Below are 18,729 nucleotides of genomic sequence, written 5' to 3'. Positions count from 1 at the left end.
AAGGTGCTAGGGACTTAAAAACTGCACCAACGGTTCTCAATGTATCGTACACGTGACCCAAAAACATGATAAGTTCAGTCTGCCGTTACTATAATATTGACTGATTAGCAGAGTTGGATAAGATATCTGTTATTGGATCCTCTGGAGCTAATCTCCTTAGACCCAACTGACTGTTGCAGTAACTAAACCTTCCTGGTTACAAGAAATGAGATCAAGGAGTTTCCAATTAAGCAAAACAATTTCATTTCAGGGTGTCCTAGTAGCTAAAGGAGAATGCAAAGTACCCTGTCCAATCCAGATATTTATCCTGGCAGTATGACCTGCTGTGTGCCAGATTTGGCCCACATTTAGAAGAATCATAAATTCCCTATAGTAGAGAAAGAAGCCATTCGGCCCATCGAGTCTGCACTGACAACAATCCCACCCAGACCTTATCCCTGTAATCCCACCGAACTACTCTACTAATCCCCCTGACACTAAGGGTCAATTTAGCATGGCCGATCCACTTAAACTGCACATCTTTGGAATGTGGGAGGAAACCGGAGCACCCGGGAGGAAACCCACGCAGACACGGGGAGAACGTGCAAACTCCGCACAGACAGTAACCCAAGGCTGGAATTGAACCCGAGTCCCTGGTGCCGTGAGGCAGCAGTGCTAACCACTGTGCCACCATGCCGCCTATGTGACCAATCCACCTAACCTGCACATCTTTGAACTGTGGGAGGAAACCGGAGCACCCGGAGGAAACCCACGCAGACACGGGGAGAACGTGCAAACTCCGCACAGACAGTGACCCAAGGCTGGAATTGAACTCGAGTCCCTAACCACAGTGCTAACCACTGTGTCACCCATTTCCCATCACTCTGCAGGGAGCTCAGTTCCCAGCTTGGGTGAGGACAGGACAGCGAGCGAGGGAACAAGTTCAAGTGAATCAATGTTTTATGGATTAAAATTCTAAGTGGATTTCCAATTAATAACAAAAAGAGGAATCCTGTCAGCCAATTTACATTTCAGAACAGGCAAGGATGGAAGTGATCTTGCTGACCCCTTGAGTGTGTTTAAAATGTGAATCAGCTGTATTGTTGAATGTACACTCGGAGGGTTATCCCAGGCATTACAATTACACGCAACTCACTAGCAAGCGTAAATCATACTTAGACCCTACTCCAAGCAGGTGGCAAATCCACTGAAATATTGTAAAGCCACAATAAGCACCACAGTTTGGACAAGGAAGGTGTTTGCATTTTATCCATGTGCTGCAGATCATAGAATCGTAGGCTTCTACAGTGCAGAAGGAGGCCATTCAGCCCATCGAGTCTGCACCGACCACAATCCCACCCAGGCCCCATCACTAGAACCCTATGCATTTACCCTACCGAGTCTTGCAAACATCCTTCCAGAAGCATTGGAACACAGTTACAGGGATTGATGTAAAACTGAATGGGAAACTGGATTCACCTCGTTCACCTGCCAACACTGAAGGTGCAGTGGATGCCATGGAGGTCAGATTCTGTCAGAAACGGTGATAAAACTCCAAAAGTAACTTGTTCACATTAAATATCTGTTCCAAGGGGCGGCACGGCGATTAGCACTGCTGCCTCTCAGCGCCAGAGAGCTGGGTTCAATTCCCGGCTTGGGTCACTGTCTGTGTGGAGTTTGCACGTTCTCCCCGTGTCTGCGTGGGTTTCCTCCGGGTGCTCCAGTTTCCTCCCACAGTCCAAAAGACGTGCTGGTTAGGGTGCATCGGCCATGCTAAATTCTCCGGAGTGTGGCGACTGGGGGATTTTCACAGTAACTTCATTGTGGTGTTAATGTAAGCCTACTTGTGACACTGACAAAATTTTTAAAATGTCCTTTAGTTTATTTCTGTAAATTATTCTATTATTGTTCAAACAAATATTTACAAATGAAACTCTCGTGCGGGAAAAAGACCAGTTGGTCTAGTACATCACAATGGGCCGAGCAGCTGGACTAGTACTTCCCTATAACACACCTACCCAGCTGCAACCAGGAAACCTTTTGGAAGAGACAAAAAAAAGAACCAGGGCCAATAAGGGAAAAGAAATCAAGGACGATTCCTTTTCAACCCCCTCAGGCGACCAAGCCCAATCCAGGAGATCAAATAGAATCATAGAATCAAATCACTTACTAAATTTACAAAGAAGATTCAGGCTTATGAGATCATATGCATTGCAAAGTTACCATTAAATTTACAACATTGGTTAGTGATTCAGAGTGGGAACCTGGCCTCTGTTCTTACCTGATGGTGCCAATAGCCAATATTAGGGTTGCAATTCAACATAGCGGCACAGTGGTTAGCATTGCTGCCTCACAGTGCCAGGGACCCGGGTTCGATTCCAGCCTCGGATCACTGTCTGTCTGTACATTCTCCCCATGTCTGCGTGGGTTTCCTCCAGGTGCTCTGGTTTCCTCCCAAAGATGTGCAGGTTGGGTTGATTGGCCATGCTAAATTGTCCCTCAGTGTCAGGGGGACTAGCAGGATAAATAGATGGGGTTACGGGGATAGGGCCTGGGTGGGGTTGTTGTCGGTGCAAGCCCGAAGGGCCGAATGGCCTCCTTCTGCACTGTAGGGATTCTATGATTCACTATTCCCAGCCAGAATGGAGATGACTCTCCATCACTCATGCCTCCAGGACACATTGCTGTAAGTGAAGGGATTGGTGCTCTGCATTTAGCTTCTATGTAACTCTCCGACACCCACTGCATTTTTCTGCAGAAATCCTCCTGCTTTTGCTGGGAGACGTTGCTGCAGTTTCAGTAATGAGCTGTTTGCTGCGGTTCGTAGAGATTCTGTTTCAAACAGACCGGAGAATGCTTGCCATAGTGCACTGATACGGACTCTGCTGAGTAAACAAACTGCTGGCTGGACAATACACTGCCTGTTGCGAACTCTGCTACAAATTCCACCCTGCCTCCAACATGTTGACTCACATCAGTGAACACCCTGCACACTGGGATCATGACACTAATATTGAAAATCTCACTTACAGTTCATGAAGATGACAAATGCAGAATTAATAAAGCCTACACTGACATGGAAGGAAATGGTGCATTGTTCAGGCAGTGCTTGGGGAACTTTGCTCCATATCTAGCGGTGTAGCTGACCCGCTACTGTATGCTGATGGAAGATGTGAAAAGCAGCAACATGTCTCAGATGGTATGCACCCTTGGAACAGCCAATCCTCCATCTAATTACAATATATTCACTGATTTTCCATTGTAGTCATGCCAGGCTATTTAGCTGCTCATCTGGACCTCTCTCTTTATGGCCTTTGTTGAGTGGGGTGGCACGGTGGCACAGTAGTTAGCACTGCTGCCTCACAGCGCCAGGGACCCAGGTTCAATTCCTGGCTTGGGTCACTGTCTGTGTGGAGTCTGCACATTCTCTTTTGCGATGTTGACTAAAGGGATAAACACCAACCAGAATACTTGGATAACTCCCCTGGTCTTCTTCAAAACAGTGACACGGGATCTTTACTATCCACCAAAACCATGAAGGCAATGGCCTAATGGTATTATCGCTAGACTATTAATCCAGAAACTCAGCTAATGTTCTGGGGATCCGGGTTCAAATCCCGTCATGGCAGATGGTGGAATTTGAATTCAGTAAAAATATATCTGGAATTAAGAATCTACTGATGACCATGAAATCATTGTCGATTGTCAGAAAAACCCTTCTGGTTCACTAATATCCTTTAAGGAAGGAAATCTGCTGTCCTTCATGTGACTCCAGAGCCACAACAATGTGGTTGACTCTCAACTGCCCACTGAACAAGGGCAACTAGGAATGGGCAATAAATGCTAGCCCAGCCAGCAATGTCCATGGCCCACGAATGAATAAAAAAAGTCGCTGTTATATTTATTTGTTCAGTTGCAGCATCTAACTCCCCTAACAGCTGAATACACAACATACATAGGGTTACATATAGAAATTATGGCACCTTTAAGCCATTTGGCCCACTGTGCTAGCCCTTGTTGAAGTTGTACAAGACCACACTTGGAATACTGTGTGCAGTTCTGGTCACGCTATTATAGAAAGGATATTAGTAAACTAGAAAGAGTGCAGAAAAGATTTACTAGGATGCTACCGGGACTTGATGGTTTGAGTTATAAGGAGAGGCTGGATAGACTGGGACTTCTTTCCCTGGAGCGTAAGAGGCTTAGGGATGATCTTATAGAGGTCCATAAAATAATGAGGGGCATAGATGAGATAGATAGTCAACATCTTTTCCCAAAGGTAGGGGAGTCTAAAACAAGAGGACATAGCGCGAGAGGGAAAAAATACAAAAGGATACAGAGGGGCAATTTTTTCATTCAGAGGGTGGTGAGCAGCTGGAACGAGCTGCCAGAGGCAATAGTCGAGGCAGGTACAATTTTGTCTTTTAAAAAGCATTTAGACAATTACATGGGTAAGATGGGTATACAGGGATATGGGCCAAATGCGGGCAATTGCAACTAGCTTAGTGGTAAAACCTGGGCCACATGGACAAGTTGGGCTGAAGGGCCTGTTTCCATGCTGTAAACCTTTATGACTCTCTATGACTCTATGAAGCCAACAACTCCAAACAATATACGATAGAGGACAGCACAGTGGCACCGTGGTTAGCACTGCTGCCTCACAGCGCCAGGGACCAGGGTTTGATTCCCAGTTTGAGTCACTGTCTGTGTGGAATTTGCACGTTCTCCCCATGTCTGCGTGGGTTTCCTCCGGGTGCTCCGGTTTCCTCCCACAGTCCAAAGATGGGCGGGTTAGATGAATTGGCCATGCTAAATTGCCCCTTAGTGTCAGGGGGACTAGCTAGGGTAAATGCATGTGGTTATGGGGATAATGCCTGGGTGGGATTGTGGACGGTACAGACCCGATGGGCCGAATGGCCTCCTTCTGCACTGCAGGATGCTAATAGACCATTCAGCACCTTAAGTTCATTCCATCATTCGCTTAGTTCACGACTGATGTGTAATTTAACTCCATCTGTCCACCTTGGTCCCAGAACCTTTCATATCCTTGCTTGGTTATATCTCCCCTTTCCAATATTATTTTAAAACAAGGCTCAATTGTCACTCATGATCAGATAGGCCATGTTCTAATCTCCTCCGTACAAAACTTCAGCCACCTTCGGATAATTCTAAATTTATGCTCCCTTGTCACCAATTAGTTACATTAGTTACAGAGTCAGTGAAGAATGACACTAACCAGTACAAGATGTCTCATGGCACTGCCACCTATGAAAAAGAGTCACACAATCACATCCTCAATGTCAAGACTTCTAAAGCTACCAATTGAACCACGGCACACAAATATACTTGTTTCCACTGTAAAACTGCACATTGTGTCCTTAGTTAAAAATACATATTCCAACTATAAATTCTTATGTCCACATTACATTTGAAATTGCCTCTGCAAACTCATCGCCACGGTTACACAACTTGGCCAACTGGCTTCCCATAAGTTGCTCAATGAGTTTTCTGAAATCTCTTTCTAGCTGCCATTTGCTTTATCTGTAATTGACATTTTCTCAGGGTTGAAAAGTTTTTTTTTTCCAAAAAAAATCACATTAAACAAAACGTAATGATATTTATCTGCTGAATTGTTCCAATTTCTTTTCCTCAGGTGACTGAGCCTGTCTTGAAAGGCTAGTCTCTCACTGGATATTTTCACCTCACAACAGATGAGACAAGAGTTTCAAACAATTCTGAGCATCTGTAGAATTTCGCAGCACACAAGAGTAGAAAGAGTTAGTCCATTTGCTCTGAGAATTTCAGCATGTCTTGAGGGCTGCACGGTGGCACAGTGGTTGGCACTGTTACCTCACAGCGCCAGGGACCTGGGTTCAAATCCCAGCCTGGGTCACTGATTTTGTGAAGTCTGCATGTTCTCCCCATGTCTGCGTAGGTTTCCTCCCACAGTCCGAAAGACGCGCTGGATAGGTGCATTGGCCATGCTAAATTCTCCCTCGGTGTACCCGAACAGGCGCCGGGGGATTTTCACAGTAACTTCATTGCAGTGTGAATGTAAGCCGGGGGATTTTCACAGTAACTACATTGCAGTGTGAATGTAAGCCTACTTGTGACTAATAAATAAATAAACTTTAACTTCCTCCAGAAGTCTTTGAACGCAAGGGAGTTTAAACATCTAAGGTTCTAGGTTCAAATCCACCCTCGGACTCCAGTACAAAAGTCTAGGGTGAGTGGTCCTGAAGGAGTGCTGCACTGTTAAAAGTACCAACTTTTGAATAAGACGGCGGCCCCTCTGCCTTCTCTAGTGGATGTAAAAGTTTCCATGGGACTACTTTGAAGAAGAACAGGGGAGTAATCACCACTGTCCTGGACAACATTCATCCCTTCACCAACATCACTCAATCCAATTATCTGGTTGTTCATCACATCACACTGTTTGTGGGAGCTTGCCGGCTGCTACATTTCCAAATTACAACAGTGATTACACTTTAAGAGTGCTTAATAATTTAAAGCACTTTGGGATATTCTGAGGTTATAGAAGACACTTCTACAGTCAAGGCACTTTATTTATTTCTTAGTCACAAGTAGGCTTACATTCACACTGCAATGAAGTTACTGTGAAAATCCACTAGTCGTCACACTCCGGCAGCTGTTCGGGTACACCAAGGGAGAATTTTGCACGGCCAATACACCTAACCAGGACATTTTTCAGATTGTGGGAGGAAACCGGAGCACCTGGAGGAAACCCACGCAGACACTGGGAGAACGTGCAAACTCCACATAGACAGTGACCCAAGCCGGGAATCGAACACGGGTCCCTGGTGCTGTGAGGCAGCAGTGCTAACCACTGTGCCACCCTTTATATGTATACACTATATGAATACATATCTTTCTTTTAGGTTAAGTACATTTAAATCAAGTATATAGCATCAATCCAGTGAAGACTCTGTGTTCACTGCATAAGAACATGAGCTGGGACAGCAATTTAGCCCCTTGAGCCTGCTCCACTAGTTAGTAACATCATGGCTAATCTGATGTGGTAAGAAGTTTAACAACACCAGGTTAAAGTCCAACAGGTTTATTTGGTAGCAAAAGCCACAAGTTTTCGGAGCCTTAAGCCCCTTCCTCAGGTGAGTGGGAATTCTGTTCCACTCACCTGAGGAAGGGGCTTAAGGCTCCGAAAGCTTGTGGCTTTTGCTGCCAAATAAACCTGTTGGACTTTAACCTGGTGTTGTTAAACTTCTTACTGTGTTTACCCCAGTCCAACGCCGGCATCTCCACATCATAATCTGATGTGATCAGTACTCCACTTCTCTTTGTCATGAATACAGATATCAGCAACTTGAATCAGATCAAATATTAATTCTGGAGTATGGTCCCAGAGAAACTTGACCAATGAATGCAGGTGGGTTCCATAAAGTGAACCATTCCTAGAATAGATACAAAAGTCGCAGAATATCTCTAATTCTTAAACTAATCTGCAGAGGCTGTCTGCTCCCGTAACCCCTCATAACCCTCAACTTACTTGTCTATCAAATATTTGAAATATGTTTAACCCAGTAAATTTTGACACTTTGTCAGAGACTTATTCATAGAATCATAGAAACCCTTCAGTGCAGAAGGAGGCCATTCCGCCCATTGAAACTGTACCGACAACAATCCCACCCAGGCCCTATCCCCATAACTCCACAAATTTACCCTGCTAATTCCTCCAATTTACGCAACCAGGACACTAAGGGGCAATTTAGCTTGGCCAATTTACCTAACCCGCACATCTTTGGACTGTGGGAGGAAACCGGAGCACCCGGAGGAAACCCACACGGACACGGGGGAGAACATGCAAACTCCACACAGGCAGTGTCCCAAGCCGGGAAGCGAACATGGGTCCCTGGAGCGGTAAGGCAGCAGTGCTAACCACTGTGCCACCGTGCCACCCAATTGACCAACTCTAGTCAGACAATAATTCATAGAAATCATAGAAACCCTACAGTAAAGAAAGAGGCCATTCGGCACATCATGTCTGCACCGACCACAATCCCACCCAGGCCCTACCCCCCATATCCCTACATATTTACCCACTAATCCCTCTAACCTACGCATCTCAGGACACTAAGGGGCAATTTTTAGCATGGCCAATCAACCTAACCCGCACATCTTTGGACTGCGGGAGGAAACCCACACAGACACGAGGAGAATGTGCAAACTCCACACAGACAGTGACCCAAGCTGGGAATCAAACCTGGGTCCCTGGAGCTGTGAAGCAGCTACCGTGCCGCCCCGTGCCCCCAATAGATTAGCCAATCTATTGAATTGCTGGCTCCAATGTGGATATCGACCTACCTAAAGTGAAAAGATTTGAACCAAATACATGTTTAAAATAAAATTTTGGTTAAAACGGTTTTAGAGAAAATGATGTAAACAGGAATTTAAAATAGGAGCATAGGAAGATTTTTTCCAGGATGAAGACTGTGTCAACTTCATTGCAGTGTTAATGTAAGCCTACTTGTGGCACTAATAAATAAATTTAAAATAAGGAGACCAATACTGGTCAGTACTCCAAATGTGATCATTTTCCTCAGATATTTTTAGTTTTTTTTTGCCACAGACATGTCTTCATTCAATAAATTCATGCACTTCAACAGTTGAAATGCATGAATTTATTGAATGAAGACATGTCTGTGGCAAAAAAAACCTAAAAATATCTGAGGAAAATGATCACATTTGGAGTACTGACCAGTATTGGTCTCCTTATTTTAAATTTATTTATTAGTGCCACAAGTAGGCTTACATTAACACTGCAATGAAGTTGAATCATTGAAATCATTGAAACCCTACAGTGCAGAAGGAGGCCATTCGGCCCATCGAGTCTGCACCGACCACAATCCCACCCAGGCCCTACCCCCACATATTTACCCGCTAATCCCTCTAACCTACACATCCCAGGACTCTAAGGGGCAATTTTTAACCTGGCCAATCAACCTAACCCGCACATCTTTGGACTGTGGGAGGAAACCAGAGCACCCGGAGGAAACCCACGCAGATACGAGGAGAATGTGCAAACTCCACACAGACAGTGACCCAAGCCAGGAATCGAACCCGGGACCCTGGAGCTGTGAAGCAGCAGTGCTAACCACTGTGCTACCGTGCCGCCCCGTGAAATCATAGAAACATGTTCAAAGTTACTGTGAAAATCCCCTAGTCGCCACACTCCGGCACCTATTTGGGTACACTGAGGGAGAATTTAGCATTTCCAATGCACCTAACCAGCGCGTCTTTCGGACTTTATTTAAGGAATGATGTAAATGTGTTAGGAGCAGTTCAGAGAAAGCTTACCAGACTAATACCTGGGATGGGGCGGGTTATCTCATCAGAAAAGGTTAGACAGGTTAGGCTTGCATCCACTGGAGTTTAGAAGAGTAAGAGGTGACTTGATTGAAACGTAAAAGATCTTGAGGGGTCTTGACAGGGTGGATGTGGAGAGGATGTTTCATATTGAGAGAGAATCTAGAACAGGGGAGTCACTGTTTAAAAATAAGGGGTCGCCCATTTAAGCAGAGACGGGGAGAGGTCATGAGTCTTTGGAGCTCTCTTCCTGAAAATATAGTGGAAGCAAAGTCTTTGAGTATTTCGAAGGCAGAGAGTCTGAGAATTTTACAGCACAGAAGGTTAAGAATCATAGAATCCCTACAGTGCAGAAGGAGGTCATTTGGCCCATCAAGCCTACACCAATAACTGTCCCAATCAGGCATTATCCCCTAAACCCCACATATTTACCCTGCTAATCCCCCTGATGCTAAGAGGTAATTTAGCATGGCCAATCAACGTAACCTGCACATCTTTGGACTGCAAGAGGAAACCGGAGCACTCGGAGGAAACCCATGCTGACACGAGGAGAATGTGCAAACTCCACATAGAGCACCCGGAGGAAATGCACGCAGACGCAGGGGAGAACATGTAAACCCCACACAGACAGTGTCCCAAAGCCAGAATTGAACCTGGGTCCCTGGCACTGTGAGACAGCAGTGCTAATCACTGCGCCACCCATAACGATTCACGATATACGAGATGGGTGGGGGGGCTAAAAGGTGATCGGGGATAGGTGGGGATGTGGATTTGAGGTGGAGTTGGGGCGACATGGTGGCACAGTGGTTAGCACTGCTGCCTCACAGCGCCAGGGACCCCGGTTCGATTCCGGCTTGGGTCACTGTCTGTGTGGAGTCTACACATTCTCCCCGTGTCTGCGTGGGTTTCCTCCGGGTGCTCCGTTTCCTCCCACAGTCCGAAAGACATGCTGGTTAGGTGCATTGCCCATGCTAAATTCTCCCTCAGTGTACCTGAACAGGCGGCGGAGTGTGGTGACGAGGGGATTTTCACAGTAACTTCATTGCAGTGTTAATGTAAGCCTTACTTGTGACACTAATAAATAAACATTAAACAAGCAAATCAGCCAAGATCTTAGGTGAATGCTCGAAGGGCTGAGAGGACTACTTCTGTTCCTCATGTGTATGTTCGTACCCAACAACTGGGTTGGGGGAATAAATAATGCTTGGAATGACTGTAAATTTGCCCCATGGGGTCTGAATATACAACGTGCACTTTCAAAATTGCTTCACTTGACAAGAGCTGACCTCCAGTGTTGTAAAAGGCCTTTTGGCTAAGATCAAGTGTAGTATGGATTGGATGCTGCACTTGGTTGAGGTCATTGGGTTACATTGAAGCTTCATATGTTTCATATGAAGCAATTTTTAAAAGCTGCATCTCGGCCTTTTGGCCAAGATGCAAATGAGCTCAAGTCTTGGAGGAGGTGTTGCTTTGCTCCTCCAATCAACTTGGCTCATGTAGATCAGGCCCAGGACAGGGTGATTTGGTCGCTCGCCCTGTCTTGTCAGCCTGGATCTGAAATGTCTCAACTTGTTGAGACTTTGAATTGGATTTGATTTGATTGAATTGGAAAAGTATATAAAAAAGAAGTTACAACTTGGATGAAGTTGGTGTGGTGTGTGTGTGTATTTTACAGCATAGCCTCTGGGCAGGGAGTTAGCACCCGGAGCGGATCGGCAAACCTGCCTCCCAATCATCACAGCCCCTAAGCCCGGCCCCAAAAGATTGGTGGCTTTGAGAGCCAATCGGAAAGAAGGATCGATGAGCGATGGGGTCAAACAGAGGGGAAGAAAGAAAGTCTTTTGAACCCAAGCTGGAGCTGTGAATTGGACATTTGTCGCGCTTGCATTATACTTAAACTTTAACCTGGTGTTGTGAGACTACTTCTCTACGAACGGTATGCTTTGCCTGTATAGCGCACAAGAAACAATACTTTTCACTGTATACTAATACATGCAACAGTAGTGTATCAAATCAAATGATAAAAAGTGACAAGATCACAAAGCCAGCATGGATAGAACCTCTTTCCTGGGATTCTGTTCATTCTCAGGCAGAGGATGTCAATTTCAAAGGTGAAAGTGACAGGTCACGTCATGGTGTCACAGGGGGCTGGCACTGGGCTAGTTTCAGAGGGGGCAGAGGGGATGGGGGCGGGTTGGGCAGAGGGGACAGGGGGCGGGTTGGGCAGAGGGGACAGGGGGCGGGTTGGGCAGAGGGGACGGGACGGGTTGGGCAGAGGGGACGGGTTGGGCAGAGGGGACGGGTTGGGCAGAGGGGACGGGTTGGGCAGAGGGGACGGGTTGGGCAGAGGGGACGGGTTGGGCAGAGGGGACGGGTTGGGCAGAGGGGACGGGTTGGGCAGAGGGGACGGGTTGGGCAGAGGGGACGGGTTGGGCAGAGGGGACGGGGGGTGGGTTGGGCAGAGGGGACGGGGGTGGGTTGGGCAGAGGGGTCGGGCAGAGGGGGTGGGCAGAGGGGACACGGGCAGGGTGGGCAGAGGGGACGGGGCGGGGTGGGCAGAGGGGACGGGGCGGGGTGGGCAGAGGGGACGGGGCGGGGTGGGCAGAGGGGACGGGGCGGGGTGGGCAGAGGGGACGGGGGCGGGGTGGGCAGGGGCGGGGTGGGCAGAGGGGACGGGGCGGGCAGAGGGGACGGGGCAGGGTGGGCAGAGGGGACGGGGGCAGGGTGGGCAGAGGGGACGGGGCGGGGTGGGCAGAGGGGACGGGGGCAGGGTGGGCAGAGGGGACAGGGGCGGGGTGGGCAGAGGGGACGGGGGCGGGGTGGGCAGAGGGGACGGGGGCGGGGTGGGCAGAGGGGACGGGGGCGGGGTGGGCAGAGGGGACGGGGGCGGGGTGGGCAGAGGGGACGGGGGCGGGGTGGGCAGAGGGGACGGGGGCGGGGTGGGCAGAGGGGACGGGGGCGGGGTGGGCAGAGGGGACGGGGGCGGGGTGGGCAGAGGGGACGGGGGCGGGGTGGGCAGAGGGGACGGGGGCAGGGTGGGCAGAGGGGACGGGCAGAGGGGATGAGGGCGAGGTGGGCAGAGGGGGCGGGATCCTTCTTCGATCTCCTCTTGTGTAGAACCCAGAGAGGCAGTCACTACAATGTATCCAAAATAAAATGTATCTCCAGAAATAATGTATCAAAAAAATGTAACCAGCCGCCTGGAAACTGATGAAACAATGTAACCGATTGTAATTGTATCCAAATCCCCCCTCCCTGTGGCAGCACCTGTAATTTGGGATACAGGGAATGACAGGGATGCTATCAATTCCAGGTGACTGAGTCCTGCACTCACTCACACACGGGGGGTGGGGAGAGCATTCGGCCCATTTTCCCCCTCCTTACCTTGGTCTTCACTTGCTCCACGTCCCATTTGGGCCGCAGCTTCCCGACCAGTTCCAAAGCCCCGGAGATCACGTCGTTCTCGTCCACATAGATGGTGAACTTGGGCACGGCCGGGACTCCGGTCGGGACGTGTACCTCGGTCTCCATGTCCCGGGGAGTGGGAAGGGGGACTGGGGTGGAGCGGGGGTGATCTGTCCTGGGATATATGTGCAGGGAAGGGGGTGGCAAACATGCGCCTCTGTCAGCAGCCGGCTCCTCCTCCTGTATCTGGTCCGATTGTAATGGGGCAGGAAGCGGCTCTGAACTCACACACATCCACAGGAGGTGAAAGAGGTGCCTCCTCCGACTGGCTAGCAATGGACTGTGTCCTGCAAGTGCTTCCCCCTATCAAAGGGAGGTCTAAACATCAGAAAAGAAAATGCTCTCTTCTAAACTCTCCTGCAATCACCATCTTCCCATGCAGTCCCTCTTTTAAAACATTCCTGTTATGGGTCTGAGTTGCTGGAGGCTAATTTTTTTAATGTACATCATTTGTAGTCTTTGTACATTCTGGTGCAGAGGTGATATCATCAATGATCTCATATTTTACAATGGAAATAACCAGTGATATTTAATATATAGATATATCTCTGTGCTACAAAGGATTGGGCTTCATGCATGTTTCAGAGATATACACAAGTCATTGTGATGTATGTGTTACTGATCTAAAAATACCTCACAATGTAATGGTCTGAGGGGTAGCCCGCCTATCTGCTAGCAAACAAAACCCCGATTGTTTTCACATGGCAGAGTGAGTTCAGGGTCACTAATATCTACACAACTCCAGCATTCTGCAAACTATCACTCTGCATGTTGAAGTACAACTCACAAGATAAAAAGTTTATTTATTAGTCACAAGTAGACTTACATTCACACTGCGATGAAGGTACTGTGAAAATCCCCTAGTGGGTGGCACAGTGGTTAGCACTGCTGCCTCACAGCGCCAAGGACCCGCGTTCGATTCCCGGCTTGGGTGACTGTCTGTGTGGAGTTTGCATGTTCTCCCCGTGTCTGCGTGAGTTTCCTCTGGGTGTTCCGGTTCCCTCCCACAGTCTGAAAGGCATGCTGGTTAGATGCATTGACACGAACAGACGGCGGAGTGTGGCAACTAGGGGATTTTTGCAGTAACTTCATTGCAGCATTAATGTAAGCTTTACTTGTAAAATAAAAACTTAAACTTAAAAAAAACTTAGTCACCACACTCCGGCGCCTGTTCGGGTACACTGAGGGAGAATTTAGCACGGCCAATTCACCTAACCTGCACATCTTTCGGACCGTGGGAGGAAACCCACACAGACACGGGGAGAACGTGCAAACTCCACACAGACAATGACCCAAGGCAGGAATCGAACCCGGGTCCCTAGCGCTGTGAGGTAGCAGGGCTAACCATTGTTCCAATAAAGATGAAGAATGACTTGAGCCCTTTTTCTTACTCTATGCTTAAAGTTACAAAGCCAAAGCTCAGAGTGGACCGGGCAAACCCGAATCCATCTCCTTGCTCTAAAAACCAAATTCAAATTCCAATTGAATCCAATTCATGGGACCACAAGAGGGAGAAACAAGATCCAAGCTGACAAGATAAGACATTGTGCAAGGCATCTAACAGGGTTGGTGTGGTGGACCTCAGTTGTGCCTTTGTCCTATATGGACCACCGTTGTGTGTGTTTGTCATACCTGGACACATCCCCTTCCAGTTTGGTTCCTCCCCTCGGCACCTAGTATAAAGGTGGCTGTCTCCTCCCCCTTGTTCAGTCCAGGTTGGTTATTTGTTGGGATCTGCTCCTGATTCGGTTGTGAATAAAAGCCTACACTTGTATTGGCACACCAGTAGTCTTTCGCCTTATTAATTTTATTCACAACAGTTGACCAGCATGGAGCAGTTTCTAAAACCCGACAAGTTAGCATTAGACCCTCAAGAGGTTGGAGCCTCTGATAAATTCGATAATTGGCTGGACTGCTTCGAAGCATTCGTCGACACAGCTACAGCCATCGACACCGACGATGCTAAACTCCACGTGCTCCGCGCCCGGGTAAGCAAAGCCGTCTATGGAATCTTCCGGGACGCTGCTACATACGCGGACGCTATTGAACTCCTAAAAGGGCAGTTCCGAAAGAGCCCTAACGTGGTTTACGCCAGACATCTCCTAACTACCCGCAAGCAGCAGCCAGGAGAATCGTGCGCCCAATTTCTGCGCGCCCTGCGGGTCCTAGCTCGAGCTTGTGACTGTAAGGCTGTTACATCAGCTCAGAATATGGAGGACCTGATCCGCGACACCTACGTTGCGGGCATTGAGTCTACATACATCCGGCAGCGCCTGCTGGAACAAGATGACCTAGATCTCCGAAGAACAGCCACGATGGCTGAAACGTTAGAAGCGGCCTCTCACAATCTCGGGTCTTACCTTGCATCCCGTTCCACCGACAGTTCCACCACGACGGCTGTTCCGGCGGGCCCAAATGTTACTTTTGCGGCCTACCCAAGCACCCTCGGCGTCGTTGCCCGGCGAAGGACGCGATTTGCTCCGGATGCGGTTAGCTCGGCCACTTCGCTAAAGTCTGCCGGGCAAAGCCGCTTCCGAAGCCTTGTGGCGCCACGTGTGCTCCGCGGGCGCAGCCATCTTTAATGCAGGCGGCGGCTGTGCGCGAATCGCCATCTTTAATGCGGTCACCGGAAGTGCGGAAATCGCCATCTTTGATGAGGTCACCGGAAGCGCGGGAATCACCATCTTTGATGCGGTCACCGGAAGCGCGGGAATCGCCAACTTTGAGACTGGCATCAAGACGCGCTGAGCAGGAAGCTTTATCCGTGACGTCATCAGACGGCGACGAAGACGGATTCTTCTTTGATTCGTGGCATCGATTTGCCTGGACCTGTCGCAGCCTCATCAACTCCTCATCAAGTCAATAATGGAGATCAAGGTAAATGGTCATGCAGAAAGCTGCCTGTTCGACTGCGGGAGCACAGAAAGTTTTATACACCCTCGCACAGTGCGCCAATATGCCCTTCCCGTGCGACCGTGGAGCCAGACCATCTCCATGGCCTCGAATTCCCACTCGGTGGAGGTCCTCGGGTGCTGTTTGGTGACGCTGACGGTACAGAGCACAGTCTACGAGCGTTTTCGGCTCCTCGTGCTGCCGCGACTCTGCGCAGCTGTGCTGCTGGGGTTAGATTTCCTCAGCCATCATAGGAGCGTCACCCTGCAGTATGATGGCCCTTATCCCCCGCTCTCCGTCTGCAAGGCGCCGCCACTGCAGCGCCCCTCGCACACCACCTGTAGTCTCTCGACCCTCAAGATCACCCCCCCCCGCCCCTTATTTAATAACCTCACCCCGGATTGTAGGCCTATAGCCACCAAGAGTAGGCGCTATAGTGCGGATGACCGGGCCTTCATTCGGTCCGAGGTACAACGGTTGCTCCGGGAAGGGATTATCCAGGCCAGCACCAGCCCCTGGAGGGCGCAAGTGGTCGTAGTTAAATCGGGGGAGAAACACCGCATGGTGATTGACTACAGCCAGACCATAAACAGGTATACCCAACTAGATGTGTATCCTCTTCCTCGTATCGCGGACATAGTCAACTGCATCGCGCACTATAGGGTTTTCTCTACGATCGATTTGAAAACGGCTTACCACCAGCTCCCGATCCGCTCGGAGGATCGCCCATACACTGCCTTTGAGGAGGATGGCCGCCTCTACCAGTTCCTCCGAGTCCCCTTTGGTGTCACCAATGGGGTCTCAGTCTTCCAACGGGCCATGGATCAAATGGTAGACCAGCACGGGCTACGGGCCACTTTCCTGTAACTGGATAACGTCACCATCTGCGGCCATGACCTGCAGGATCATGATGCCAACCTACAAAAATTCCTTCGTACGGCCACTCTCCTGAACCCCACATATAATGAGGCGAAGTGTATTTTCCGGACACGCCGCCTCGCCATCCTTGGGTATGTGATAGAAAATGGTGTCCTTGGCCCCGACCCAGCCCGTATGCGTCCCCTTATGCAGCTTCCCCTTCCTACTACCCTCAAAGCACTGAGGAGATGCCTGGACTTCTTCTCCTACTATGCCCAGTGGGTTCCCCGTTACGCGGATAAAGCCCATCCGCTCCTAAAATCGACCTCTTTTCCCCTGGCGGAGGAGGCCCGTCGGGCCTTCGATGACATCAAAGCGGACATCGCGAAGGCCACGATGCACGCTGTGGATGAATCCATCCCATTCCAAGTGGAAAGTGATGCGTCTGACTTCGCCCTAGCCGCCACCCTTAACCACAGGGGCCGTCCGGTGGCCTTCTTTTCCCGGACCTTACAAGGCCCTGAGATTCGAAACTCCTTGGACGAGAAGGAGGCCCAGGCCATCGTGGAAGCCGTCCGGCACTGGCGCCATTATCTCGCGGGCCAACGATTCACCTTAATTACGGACCAGCGGTCCGTTGCCTTCCTGTTTAACACCAGGCAAAAGGGCAAGATTAAGACTGACAAGATCTTGCGGTGGAGGATTGAGCTCTCCACCTACAGATATGACATCATGTACCGGCCCAGGAAGCTCAATGAGCCCCCAGACGCCCTGTCCCGTGGATCATGTGCCAGCGCCCAACTAGACCAGCTACAGTCCCTCCATAACGACCTCTGTCATCTGGGTGTCACCAGATTTTTCCATTTTGTCAAGTCCCGTAACCTGCCCTACTCCCTCGAGGAAGTCTGGACGATTACCAGGCGATGCAGGGTCTGCGCTGAGTGCAAACCGCAGTTCTACCAGCCAGGTAGGGTGCACCTTGTAAAGGCCACTCGCGCGTTTGAGCGCTTTAGCATTGATTTTAAAGGCCCCCTCCCCTCCTCTAACTGCAATGTTTATTTCCTGAATATCATTGATGAATACTCACGTTTCCCTTTTGCCTTCCCCTGCTCGGACATGACCACGGCTACAGTGATTCGGACCCTGAACAAGCTCTTTACCCTGTTCGGCTTCCCAGCCTATGTCCATAGCGATCGTGGGTCCTCTTTCATGAGTGACGAGCTGAGGCAGTACCTGCTCGCCAAATGCGTTGCCTCCAGCTGCACCACTAGCTATAACCCCAGGGGCAATGGTCAAGTAGAGTGGGAGAACGCAACCGTCTGGAAGGCCTTTCTATTAGCATTACGGTCTAGGGGCCTTCCAGTCAGCCGTTGGCAAGACGTCCTTCCGGACGCATTACATTCCATTAGGTCACTCTTGTGCACAGCGACCAATACGACCCCTCACGAGCGGATGTTTTCGTTCCCCAGGAAGTCTTCCACGGGTACTTCGCTCCCGGATTGGCTGATGTCCCCGGGGCCCGTCCTGCTTCGGAAGCATGTCCGGACCCATAAGGCAGACCCCTTGGTCGAGGAGGTCCAATTGCTCCATGCTAATCCTCAATACGCTTACGTAGCGTACCCTGATGGGCGGGAGGACACGGTTTCTTTCCGTGACTTGGCACCCACGGGTGCCCCTGAGGTCACCACGTCCTTCCGCCCCACGGTCCCTGGTGTTGTCCACTGGGAGATTGCTGCACCTCTTCCTCCCTCAGTCCCTGTCCCCAATGTAGTGCACCCAGAGCCTGTTGCTGCCCCCCACCCCCTAGCTCCGGTTCCCACTGTTCCCCATACGCCACCAGGGCCACTGCTCACTCCTCTCGCCCCTGTGTACAGCTCGCTTGAGTCGCCGGAGCCGTCGCCACGCAGTACCCGACGACTGGACGAGACGACGGATCGGTCCGCTTCACACCACCTGGCGCCTTCTCTCGACGCTCACTGTACGGAGCCTGGGCCGACATCGCTCCCTGCTCGGACGACTCTGCGACCTGCACTATGACGATCGCGACGGCGGATCAAGCCACCGGTTCGTCTGGACTTGTAATATTGTTTCCGCTTCACCCCCGTGTTGTTTTTTAAAGGAAGGGGTGAATGTGGTGGACCTCAGTTGTGCCTTTGTCCTATATGGACCACCGTTGTGTGTGTTTGTCATACC

At 49.8% G+C, this 18,729-nt stretch overlaps 1 protein-coding gene across 3 annotated transcripts in view; it reads right to left on the bottom strand.

The window, feature by feature from the left end:
* Nucleotides 1-12,988, bottom strand: part of LOC144511789 (ethanolamine kinase 1-like) — an 81,283-nt gene extending 68,295 nt beyond the window's left edge. For all 3 annotated transcript variants that reach the window (XM_078242118.1, XM_078242117.1, XM_078242119.1), the window contains exon 1: nucleotides 12,706-12,988. In XM_078242118.1, the coding sequence (XP_078098244.1) occupies nucleotides 12,706-12,852 (147 nt within the window). In that variant the 5' untranslated portion in view covers nucleotides 12,853-12,988. The remainder of the gene's footprint in view (nucleotides 1-12,705) is intronic.
* Between the last annotated feature and the right edge of the window lie 5,741 nt (nucleotides 12,989-18,729).

Source organism: Mustelus asterias, chromosome 25 (assembly GCF_964213995.1).
Source record: "Mustelus asterias chromosome 25, sMusAst1.hap1.1, whole genome shotgun sequence".
Lineage (NCBI taxonomy): Eukaryota > Metazoa > Chordata > Chondrichthyes > Carcharhiniformes > Triakidae > Mustelus > Mustelus asterias.
This window is presented reverse-complemented; position numbering and strand designations above follow the sequence as displayed.